At 66.7% G+C, this 11,865-nt stretch overlaps 3 protein-coding genes across 3 annotated transcripts; 2 read left to right on the forward strand and 1 right to left on the reverse strand.

Moving 5' to 3' along the window:
* Positions 1-364: 364 nt before the first annotated feature.
* Positions 365-2,557, reverse strand: VPS36 (ESCRT-II subunit protein VPS36; the record flags this gene model as incomplete). The annotated part of the gene is made up of 5 exons (XM_076651545.1): positions 365-849; positions 936-1,230; positions 1,287-1,390; positions 1,466-2,385; positions 2,451-2,557. The coding sequence occupies 5 exons, from the start codon at positions 2,555-2,557 to the stop codon at positions 365-367; spliced, it is 1,911 nt and encodes a 636-aa protein (XP_076502851.1).
* Positions 2,558-2,875: 318 nt separating this feature from the next.
* On the forward strand, positions 2,876-10,504 carry JCM10292_005340 (uncharacterized protein; the record flags this gene model as incomplete). The annotated part of the gene is made up of 12 exons (XM_076651546.1): positions 2,876-2,933; positions 3,224-3,768; positions 3,851-4,327; positions 4,410-4,733; positions 4,798-5,742; positions 5,805-8,758; positions 8,822-9,092; positions 9,150-9,328; positions 9,384-9,616; positions 9,680-9,906; positions 9,967-10,248; positions 10,313-10,504. 12 exons carry the CDS (start codon positions 2,876-2,878, stop codon positions 10,502-10,504), a joined length of 6,687 nt encoding a protein of 2,228 aa, XP_076502852.1.
* Positions 10,505-11,198: 694 nt separating this feature from the next.
* On the forward strand, positions 11,199-11,777 carry JCM10292_005341 (uncharacterized protein; the record flags this gene model as incomplete). Its single annotated transcript, XM_076651547.1, has 3 exons — positions 11,199-11,255; positions 11,325-11,615; positions 11,679-11,777. 3 exons carry the CDS (start codon positions 11,199-11,201, stop codon positions 11,775-11,777), a joined length of 447 nt encoding a protein of 148 aa, XP_076502853.1.
* Between the last annotated feature and the right edge of the window lie 88 nt (positions 11,778-11,865).

Below are 11,865 nucleotides of genomic sequence, written 5' to 3' on the forward strand. Positions count from 1 at the left end.
CTGTCGCACACTCTCGAGCCAGGCAGCGCAAGTTGGGTCGACAGAACGGAGCGCATTCGTCTTGCTGCGGACGCCGCCCTCTTCTTGGCCCGGGGGGGGGGGGCCGCGCCCGGGGGGGGCGGGGGGGGGGGGGGGGGGGGGGGGGGGGGGGGGCTGGCGGCCCTCCGTTCCGGGTCTTGGGTGCTTTTTTTTTGGTGGTTCGCCCCGGGGGGGGGGGGGGGGGGGTTTGGAGGAAGGACAACAGGGTTTCGAGAGCGGCGATACAGAAACCGATGCGAGCGTTCAACGAGAGCTACAACAAAGAACAGACAGAGAAGCACATCATGAAAAGTCTGAATCCTCTAGTCGACGCGCAGCCTCCACCTCATTCGAATGTCTGCCCATCCCACACGAACCCGTCCATAAAGTTGCGATACCACCGCGTTCCCTCCTGCGTCTGCTCGTCGCGCACGACCCTGCCCCCTCCCCTCCCCGCCGGCCCCTCTCCCATCTCGACCAGCTCGACCAGCTCCTTTGCGAGCCCGACGCTGAGCGCCTCTTCGCGCGCGACCTCGACGAGCTGCACGCCCTCGCGCTCGGCGAGCGCGGCGGGGTCGAGGGAATCGAGCGTCGAGGGCGACGCGAGCGAGGCGACTAGCGCTTGGCGCAGGTCGAGGAGAGAGAGGAGGCGCGAGGAGAAGGCGCCGAGGGAGAAGCGCGACGTGTGCAGGATGGTCAGGCCCGAGGGGAAGACGCGCAGGTGGATGGCGCCGGTTGAGGGTCCGGCAGAGGAGGAGGAAGAGGAGGACGAGGTCTGGAGCGTCGCGAGGTAGGGTGCGGCGAGGCGCAGGTCTTTCGGCGAGACGAGGGCTGTGCGGAAGCATCCCAGCGATGCATGTCAGCACAACCACATCGCCGCGGTTCACTCGATCATGACGTTGGCGCGAGCAACGCACCGACCCCTCGTGCGCGGTTCCACAAGCACCACACCTCGTCGAGCCCGATCACGCCCCCTTGGCGCTGCATCACCCTCCCCTTGTCGAGCACGTCCCTCAGTTCGCGCGCAAGCTCGGCATGGTACCGGCGCGAATCGGCGACGAGGTCGGGCGTGACGGCGGCCGAGACGAGCCCGAGCGAGTGCAGCGACGTCGAGGCGAGAGAGGCCGCCGACGCGGCTTCGTCTGCTGACGCGCCCGGCGAGGGCGCGCTCGGGGTCGAGAGCTGCGCGTTGATCGACTGCGCGAGCGTGATCTGCGGGCGCGCGCTTGTCAGCTCGAGTAGGAGACGAAGAGGGAAGGAAAGCGCACCATCTCCTTGGCTTTCGCCATGAGCGACTCGAGGTCCTTGAGCGCGTCGTCGAGCGAGTCTTCGCGGTCCCGCGCCTCGAGGTCCATCCCGCGCAGGATGGCATCTGATAGCGCGGGCACGCAGTAGGTCAGTATGGGCTGTCGAACAAGGAAGACAGCACGAGTGGCACGAAACGCACCGATACCAGCGCCTCCACCGAGCCCATCGCCTGTGGCAGTCCCAGTAGCGCTCGCCGCCGCGCCCGCCGCTGCGTCTCTCTTCCCGCCTTTGCCCACCGGCGTCGCGCTCCCGCCTGTCGCATCCCACGCCTTGGCCGCCAGTGCCTCCTTAAGCGCCGCATAGAACGCTCGCTCGCCTCCCCTGCGAAACGACAAGCGGACATACGGCGCGGCTCCCCCCGCCGCTGCCGCAGGCGCCGGCGCGGCCGAAGCGGGGTCTGTCGCCGGCCCGGGCGTCGCTGGGCGCGAGGTCGAGGCGGACGTCGAGGAGGGGGGAAAGAGGGCCGAGTCGCACACTTCGCAGCGCGACATCGAGTGGTGATTCAGAAAGGTGCACACGGGGCAGGCGAGGCGCGTGCCCGTCTCGTCCGGGTCGAGTGCCGGCTGCACGGGCGCGGCTGCCGTTCGGGTAGACAGAGGCGAGGCCGAAGCTGGCCGTGCAGGGGGCGGGGTCCCGAGGCGAGAGACGGGCGCCGAGTGTGGGAGCGGGTGCGGGTCGCGCGCGACGCCGCAGAGGGAGCACTTGAGGCCGAGCGTGGGCGAGGGCACGTTGTGCATCCCGCAGACGCGGCAGACCCAATTTGCGCCCCCGGCGGCAGCGACTAGTGCAAGGCGGTCGAGATCTTTGGACGGTTCCCCGCGCGGAAGCGACGAGGGGCGGTCCGGCTCTCCGTCTCCGGCGGATGAATCCGAGTCGCTTGCGAGGACGAGGGTGATCTTTGGATGTGATTTGAGGAACCCGACCCAGTATTCGGTCTGGCGGACGAGCGAGAGGGCGATGTAGGCCGACGACGAGTGGGGCCGCGTCGACGAGACGAAGACGATGCGGTGCGAGGTGAGGACGCAGCGCCCGTCGGCGTGCGCGGGCGACTTGTCCTTGCTGTGCGGGCGTATCGGCACGGTCAGTCTGTGGGACTTGGCGCAATCAGGAGCGACGAGACGGACCCGTCATAGAGGCCGACGCCGTCCTGCTGGACGAGGATGCGCTCGTGCGGGTACAGGAGGGCGCCGAGGGTCTGGAGCGTGACATCGAGCCCGACCCAGCGGTCCATCCAGCGTGCGCTCGGCTGGCGAAGAGGGTAGGGCACGAGCAAGAGAGCAAATGTATCAAGACTAGTCTTGGTTTGTATTGCCGCGAGTGGAATACCCGGCTCATCAGCGCGAGCCTCTCTGCTGCTCTTCACGCGACTCTGCGCGCCCTGCTTGCGCCTGAGCGCGTCTTGCAGCAGCTGCACAGCCTGCCCGACGCCCGCTGAGCGCACCCGCGCAGCTCGCACCCGCTCGTCGCGGTTGTTTGCGCGTGCTTTCTCTCGTCTCGCCGACTGCTCGCTCTTCCCGCTCGACCGTGCGAGGGTGGCGCAAAGGGTACGATGATCGACGCGCTCCTGCAGTACCTCCTCGAGGAGGTCGCCATGGACGGCGACGCAGGTGCGCCTCTCCCCTTGCCTTCTCGTCGCCCGCCCGCCTCGTCCTCGCAGCCAGAGTCAGAGCAGTGCACACGCTCTCTTCGCGGCACAAGGCTTGCGCTGCAGGTGCTGCCGACTTGACAGCAGGACACGCTCCGCAACGCGCCCTGCCTCGCCTCGACGCGCGTGCTCAGTCGGGTCGGGTCGAGGTGGGGAGACGAGGTGGTGGTCGCCCGTTCGATTCTCCCACCCAGCACAAGCATCCTACCGAGATCCTCGTCCACTTTGCTGACACGCCCCACCCGCACGCAGGCACCTCGCTCCCCGTCCTCGCGCAGTGCATCGAGCACTTTTACGCTCGCGCCGCCTCCTCGTCGACGACCGACGACCCGGCGCGCTTGCAAAAGGTCGACGCCAGCTTCCTTTCGTTCGTGTGGGACGCCCTCCTCGAGCAGCCTGACGTCCGTCTCGGCGTCCTCGTGCCCATTCCCGGTGCCGAGCCCGCCCCGCCTCCCGCTCCTGCGCCTGCGCCCGAAAACCCGTCTGCGCACGCTCCCGAGGCGAGCACCTCGGCTGCCGCGCTCGATGGCGACGGCGCGGGCGGCGACGTCAAGCCGGCACCGGAGGCGCCCAAGCCGGAGGAGGAGAAGAAGGTGAAGAAGCAGGGCGGCCGCAAGAAGCGCGACCCGAACGAGGTGCGCCGCCCGCAGGGGCCGACGCACGAGATGCGCTTCCTCGAGGGGGGCGACGAGCGCGCAAAGGGGCTCGAACAGCTCCAGAGCGAGTATGGCGAGAACTTGAGGGTCATCGCGAGCGAGGAGACGGCGTGGAAGGCAATTGTTGGGACGCACGCCAAGGTGCGTTCGCTTCCCTTATCCGCTGTCATCTCTCACCGGGAACGCACGACGAGACTGACTCGGCCTGACTAACGACGCGCAGATCTCGTCCATTACGCCGCCGATCTACTCGGTGCTGCAGCTCGTCTCGCGCGGCCGCGGCGACGGCGCGACGGCCGTGCGCATCGCGAAAGACCTCGCGCTCGACCCCAAGAGCGTCTTCCACATGGTCAAGGTCCCGCAGCAGCTCGGGCTCGTCAAAAAGTTCAGCGACGTCGACCAGGGCTGCCGCACGAACCGCGTCGTGCACGTGCGCTACCTCGCGAGCTCGCCCGCGTGGCTCGCGCACATCGCGTCCGAGCCCGACGCGGCCGCGTCGGACGACGAGGCGGGCGGCGGTGAGGGCGGTGGGGCGGACGAGGAGGGCGCGGTCGGCGGTGGGTGGGGCGGGAACGAGATGAGCCCGATCAGCATCATGTATGTCAAGACGAACGCGCCGCTCATTCGCGCGAGGATCATCAAGGCCCTCAAGAGGAGGAAGGACGGCTGGATGCCGCATTCCGAGATCCACGCGAGCATCGTGCGTTCTAGTCTCGCTCACTTCGGTCAGCGCGGGCACTCTGAGCGGACCGCTGACACTGAGCCACGCTTCGAGCGTACAGGGTCTCCACGCCGTGAATTCGCAAATTCTGCGCCGCCTCAACGCGCTCATCTCGCCCCTGGTCGCCGAGGGCATCGTCGAAAAGGTCAACGTGACGCGCAAGCGCAAGGGCCACAAGGACTCGATCGTACAGGCCCTGCGCCTCGTACAGCGTGTCAAGGGCGAGGGCGGCGACGCTGCGGCGGCTGGGGCACAGGGGCGGGTCGAGCAGCGCGAGGACGACGACGAGGACGACGCGGGCTCGTACCCTGTCCTCGGCAGGTCAATCGAGCGACAGGTGCTCGATCTGCTGATGGACGCTGACATGCGCGGCCTGACCAACGCCGTGAGCCTTGTGCTTGCGCTCTGTCCGCGGAATCCGCTGACCCGCTTTCCTGGCCCCTATACAGGAAATCTCCTCCGCGCTCGGCGGCTTCTCGATCCGCTTCATCGAGAGTATGCTGCAGCGCCTCGCGCGCGTCGCCCCGCCGCCGCACCTCGCGGACCACACGGTGCACTCTGTGCGCGAAACGGTCGGGCGCGTCAAGCAGGCGCGCTGGTTCTCCCTCGCGGGCTACCTCTCGTTCCGCCGCTCGCAGGGCTACCCGGACGACGCGCTTGAGGCCAAGTGGCGCGCGCTGACCGAGGGCGACGGCGCGCGCGTCGGCGCGTTCGAGACGCCCGACGAGGACGGGCCGGTCGAGGGGCAGTATGCGAGCCTCGAGCAGAGGCAAAAGCGCCTCGAGACGTTCAACGTCTGGGCGAACACGACCGACAGGGTCGGCGGCGGACCGTCGGTGCGCAAGTACAAGCCGAGGCAGAAGAAGGCCGCCGCTGCCGCCTCCCAGACCCAGACCCAGAGCGATGCAGGGGACGGCAGCGCGCCTGCGACGCCTGCGCCGACTGCGGCCGCGGCGAAGGGCAAGGGTAAGGGCAAGGCCGACGTCAAGGGCAAGGGCAAAGCGGTCGACCAGGACGCCCCCGCGGCCGCCGACGACGATGTCATCGCTGCCCCGCGCGTCCCGCCCCCGCCGCGCACGATCGGGCGGCCGCGCAAGAACCCGCTCAAGCCGGGCGAGGAGTCGCCGTACATGCGCAAGAAGCGCGAGCGGCTCGAGGACGAGGAGCGCGAGCGCTTGGGACTGCCGCCGCTCGAGCGCCCCAAGGCCAAGCGCGCGAGGAAGAAGAAGGACGAGGGCGAGGAGGGGAAGAAGGCAGGCGAGGAGGGGGAGGACAAGAAGGAGAAGAAGGAGAAGAAGGCGCCTAAGGGCAAGTCGAAGCGGACGGAGGAGATCGCGAACGGAGGAATGGCGGACGAGGATGAGGACCAGCTTATGGAGGATGCTGTCGAACAGGTACGTGCGCAACTCGATTGTGTGCTGCGGTTCTCGCTCGCTTACTTCGCCGCCGCTCGCAGCCGCACGGTGACGGCGTCTCCACGAAGGAGCAGCCGACGCCCGGCCCGTCGTCGGCGCCCGCTACAACCGCCGAGACGCCCTCCGCGTCAAAGACGAGCGGAGATCCCGAGCAGACCGACGAGCCCGAGACGCCAGCGCCTGCTGCCGCTGCAGCGCGTCCGACGAAAAAGCGCGGGCGCCAGGCTGCGGCCACTTCGACGCCCGCGACGGCCGAGCCGCCGCGCCGCCTCCAGCCTTACGTCGAAGTCGAGCGCTCGTCTCCCGTCGCCCAGTATCCGATGCGGTTCAAGGCGCTTGATGCGCTTGCTGGCATTCACAGCTCGTCGCCGCCACCGCCCGAAATCGCCGCGCTCGACAATCACGCTGCGGGTCTTTCAAATTCGACTGCTCAGAACGTTGCAGCCGAGGCACCTGCGACGCCCGCTGCCACCGCTCCTGAGGTGATGGCGCCGCCAAGTGCGACCAACACGGCTGCCACGCCGAAGACATCTGCGATCCGCGTCGCGTCAACTGCGCCCGCTGCTTCGAGGCCGAAGCAAAAGCCGCGCCCGTCGATGGTCTCGAGCGACAATTTGACGGCGCTCGCTCGCCAGAAGGACGTTGTCGACTACATCAGCGACCAGGGAGGTATCATCGAGTTCGCCTACCGCCTGAACGACAGCATCTACGCCTGGTCCAAGCAGCGCAACCCGAACGCATTCAAGTTGGACAAAAAAGTGCTCCAGACCACGCTTGAGGCCGCCGAGCGTCGCGGCTTGCTTCTTCGTCAAACCGTCACCGCTGCACACGGCGATCAGCGCAAGATCTACTACCTCCCCACCATTTCGACCGAGTCGGAGCAGTATCGGGATTTTGTCAAGACGCTCGTCGAGACTGTCAGGAGTCGTTTCGCCGACATCGTCCACGACAAGAACATTGTGCTCGACGAGGTCGTCGAAACCGACCTCCGTGAGGCGGACGCCGCTGGCCTCGACGAGCCGTCTCCGACCGATTCACCCGACGACGTGCGCCTCTTCTTCAGCAAGCAAGTCCACGTCGTCAGTCGCAAGTACGGCGTCCGCCCTGGGCTAGCCGCTCGCGCTCGCGCATTGCACAAGTGGCTCGCGTCTTGGCTTCTGGCTCAGCCGGACGACTCGGACGTCCTCTGTCTTCGTGAAGAGCACGCCGACATCGTGACGCAGAAAACGCTGCTCGATTCGATGCCGCTGGGCGTCTTCGTGCGCATCGTCCCGCTCCCGTTCGAATCGGACACGCTTGCGACCTTTCTCGAAGACGCCGACAACCGCCGGCTTGCGATGGCCGACTTGCCGCGCGACATCGTTGACATCATCCGCCCGCACGACCGCAAGCGCAAAGCGGCGCTCTGGAAGACCCTCGACGCCCTCAACGGCTTCCGTCTCCTGCAGCCCGTCATGCCCGTCGACGACACGCTCGCCAAGTTTCAGCCGGCGTACACGCCCAAGCTCGCGCAACACTGGCGATTCAATCGCATCGTGCCCGTTTACGCGTTCCGCGAGGACCCCGCCGACGTCCACCGCCTCATCAACGTCTTCGAGTTCGAGTCGAGCGACGACGTCGTCGAGTACTGGCGCGCAGTCGAAGCGGGCACTCGGCCGTTGCCGCTAGACGCTGCGGGCAACGAGCGTCCGGCCGACTTTGACGCAATCGCCGACGACCGCTTCCCGCCCGACGCCGTCATGACCAACGTCCGCACGTTCATTAAAAGCATGAGGGGCCCGTTGAAGTGGCGCGACGCGTACTCGATGGCACCGCCCCAAGCCGCCTTCCTGACCAAACTTGTCATGAGCGACCCGGGCCTCGTCACCGACAAGGCCAACCGCCAGGACGACATCGCGAAGTGGGCGCATGCCGTCTACGCGCCGGTCGCAGATGTAGAGGCGTTCCTCGCGAACGCGCTGTACAGGCCGAGGGCGGCGCCCGGCTCGAGACGCGCCAAGAAGCGGCAGCGCAAGTCACTCGGCGGAGCTGACGGCATCGGTGCCGGCCAGTATGGCGACGAGGAGGAGGAGGAGGGCGACGAGAACGAGGACCCCGAGGCGGCTGCCGAGCGCGCGCGCAACGCAGCTGCGACGGTGCACCGCAAGGTCCAGGATGCCGCGGCGCAGCGCGAGCGCGACTGGCACGCCATCCTGGAGCGCTTCCGCGCCGAGCACGACCAGCCCACGCTCGACGCTACGACGGTCGACTGGCTCCACCGCACCTTCCTCGACCCGCGCAAACAGCTCGACGCCAAGCAGCTCGACTTCGAGTTGCGCCGCCTCCTGCCCGAGGATGCGCAGGCAATGACTGCTGCCGATGCCGCTATGCGCTCGCAGGTGCCGAGCGGCCTGCAGAAGCGTGCGAGTGACGCGAAGAAGCCGTACGCAGTCGCGCCTCGGGGCGAGGGCGGCAAGAAACGTCGCGCTGGCAGCAAGCGCAAGACGTCCGCTGTCGAGCCGGAGCGGATCAAGGCGGCGGTGGATCCCGTCGACGACGAGTCGGAGGCAGCGGCGCTTGTTGCCACGGCGGAGGACCAGCTTGTGCAGACTGGCACGCAGACCGAGTTCCTCGACGTTCCGCTCCCTCCGCACCCGGACCTGCCCAAGGGCAAGCGTCTCTCGCGCAACCACTACACCTCCGAGCAGGACGAGCTCCTCCTCGACGCCTTTGCCGTCCTGCGTGCGCGTTCGCACATCAGCGGCATGCGCATCGGCTTTGGCGCGTTCGAGAAGTTCTTCGAGGGCAACAAGCCGAAAACGCTACGCGTGCGGACTCACACACTGCTCAAGAAGACGAGCGAGCAAGAGTACCACGATCGCCTCGTCGACGCCTACGTCAGGGTCTTCCGCGAGCATGGTCGCAGCATCCCTGACCCGAAGCCGCTGAGCATGCTCGAGTTTGACCTCGGCGCCAACGTCCGCCTTCTTCGCGAGAAGGTTAACAAGCGCCAAGTGTGCGTAGCGAATCGTCTCGCGCTGTTTGACTGCACCGACTGACCGCTTGTACCGCCGATTAGCCGTCTCATGCGCTCGCAGCCGCAAGTCGCACTCCCGGCAGTCCAGCTTCCCTCGACGATCGCCGAATTCGAGGCGCAGTTCCACGTCATGCCGACGGAGCACGCCGTCAAGCTGTCGAACCGCTTCGAGAAGACGTGGGCGAAGTATCACATCGCGACGAACGTCCGCGAAGACGCCGCTGCGGCTGCTCCGCTCGGCAAGCCTTGGGCGCCCGAGACTAAGGTCATGGAACCTCACCGCACGCGGGAGATGACGGCTGCGGCCCTCAAGGTGAGGAAGATATCCACTCCTCATCGAACAGCAGCTGACTTAGCGACATTCCCGCAGGCGATCGTCTCGACCCCGGTGGACGCGTACGATGTGGCAAAGGGCAGCGCGCTGCTCGAACCATACGCTACTCGCGTCGACGGTGTCGTCGAGGAGCTCTTGCGCGCACAGATCATCGAGAAGCTCCATTCTGAGGAGGATCGCCGGCAGCCCGGTCGCAACTTTGTCTTCACGGACAAGTGCGCCCTCTTCAGCGAGCGCTGTGGACCACGCTGACCTGTATTTGATTCACAGGTTCTTCCAGCGCTTCGACAACACGGCGACCATGACGCGCCTGGGCGAGGCCTCGGCTTGGGACGACGAGCTGTGCGACTGCGACGAGTTCGAGTTCCCGCTCATCCCGAACGAGGGTCAGATGCTCGCCTTCTTCGACCTCGTCTCCGAGGGCACGGTCGACCTCGCGGTCGACACGTCGACGCTGACGGACAAGACGCGCGACTTGGACTTCTGGCAGACTCGCCAGGCCAGTGCGTCGCGCTTGACTCTCCTTCTCTTGACACGGACGCGTACGCTGACGGACCTTGTCACAGACGACGACGACATCGAGTGCACGATCAATGTCTTACCGCTCGAGGCGCTCGACAAGAAGAAAGCCGTCCCGCTTCCGACAACGCTCCTCCCCGCGAGTGTAACGGACGACGCGGCTGCTCTTGCACAGGCCAAGTCGAGCTTGCCTGTCGACGTCGATGCTGCACTCGCGCTTGAGAAGGCACTCAGTGCGGCAGGAGCAGAGGGGATCGCGCTCAGGAGGCTTTCGGTGCGTACTTGTCCCCTTATCCTGCCAGTCGAAGTGACTCACACTCACTCCCTCGAACAGACTGTGCTCGTCGGTCACGACCGTGCGGCGATACTCTCGGCCGTCTCGCTTCTCACGACCACATCGCCGCCTCTCGCCCTCCTCGCCGGCCACGCGGCGCTCTCGCTGGTTCACGCGCGCTACCTCTCCTCGTGGGCGCTCCCGGTCCCGTCGAGCGACCCGAAGCGGTACTACCTCCCCGCGCTGTGGACGGGCGTCAGTGGCGAGGTCAACTTTGAGTACTGGCAGCGCGCGTGCGCCTGGGTCAAGGGCGAGCTGCTCGCGCGCAGCGGAATCACCTGCGTGCGTCCTTTCCTCTGTCTTTTCCGTCCCGAGCTGTACACTGACAGGCTCGACGGGATCGCAGCCCGCCCTCATCGCGCGCGCTCAGGCTCGCGGCCTCCTCGCCGCGCACGAGGTGCAGCGCATCCTCCTCCGCCTGCTCGAGGCGGGTAAGGTCGCGCGCCGCTCGCTCAACTCGGTCGCGGGTGGCGGGCTTGCCGAGGGCGAGATTGACTGGGAGGGAGACAGATGGTTCCTCGATGGGACGTGCTGGTGAAGAGGGAGGGGGAGGAGTGCCTGGTGAAGGGGTGGGCTTGCGGGGAGAGGGGTTTCTTGTCTTTTGCGTGACCTGTCGTACTGTCTCTCTTGTCTGTCGTACCGAGTAATCAATGCCTTTGCGTTTGCCTCTTTCCGCTTCGTCGGAATCAAATGTCTCCACGGCAGGTGCTGCACGACTTGCTGCCCACTCCGGCGCGCCCTGTAGCTCGTCTCGTATCTATTTGACGTGTATCAGACGACTGAGAGGCGCGGGACGGCAGGGAAACGCAGCACCGTCCCCCTCTCCTCGTGTGCTCGCGCCTTGCGTCAAGGGAATTCGGTCGGCTCGCTCCTCTGCTTCCCACACTTCACGCGTCTCGCTCAGACTCGCACAACGTGAGTCTTCCACTTCCACGAGTGTTTCCACCGGAGCAGGGCCGCATTCCAGCCTGCATGCTGCACTCCCTCGCCTCGTTCCGCGAGATCTTGTCCGTGCGGGGCAAATCGCCGCATCGCGACTCGGCGGCCCACGGAGGCGCCAGAGAGGACCAATATGTAGCTGCATGACTCCTCGTCCTTGCATAGCATCGAGCTCGCGCTGCGCTGTCCCGCAGTCGCACGTCTCCGCTTCGTCTTGGACGCCGATGTGGGGCTCACGCCGACGGACCTGACCTCGTCTTGGGTGCCGCTGCAGACACCTCAACGACTACAGAATGGCTCAGGGAAACATTGCCTCGGACGACCTCCTTTGGCTGCTCACCCGCAAGCACGTGCGTCCGCTTGTCCCCCCCAGTCTCGCACTCGCGACTCGTGCTGACAACAAGATTGTACGCCCGCAGAACGCCTACATCCACAAGCGTCGCGGGACCGGCCAGATCTTCTCGGTCGAGCGCGGCAACCTCAAGGGCGTGCACTCGCCCAAGTGGTCGGGCCTCGCGAACCGCGCGACGCTCGACATCTCGACGCCGTCGTCCGGCCGCGGGCTCAACGTGTCGTACCGCAAGCCCGACGCGTCGCCGTACGCGGTCAAGAGCGCGGTCGAGACCAAGGAGCTCAAGAACGGCAAGGAGCAGGCCCAGAAGGAGGTCATCCAGGCGCTCGAGACGATTGGGCGCCCCGAAGTCTACCAGGTGCGCTCACGCTTCTGCGACCGTCTCAGTGAAGCGGACGACTGATGGTGAGTCTGCACGCAGGTCGCCCTCGGCCGCACGTCGGCCGTGCTCGCCTCGCAGAACGGCACCCGCAAGCCGCAGCGCGCGCGCAACGTCCGCCCGGGCCCCGTCGTCCAGTAATGCCGCTCAGTTCGACGCAGAGTGCGCGCTCTCCAGCGCGACAGTGCGGACAGGCGAAAGGATGACCCCATGTGCATAATGGACCTGA

Source organism: Rhodotorula paludigena (assembly GCF_050403205.1).
Source record: "Rhodotorula paludigena JCM10292 DNA, Rt_paludigena_JCM10292v1_ctg53, whole genome shotgun sequence".
NCBI classification, from domain to species: Eukaryota; Fungi; Basidiomycota; class Microbotryomycetes; order Sporidiobolales; family Sporidiobolaceae; genus Rhodotorula; species Rhodotorula paludigena.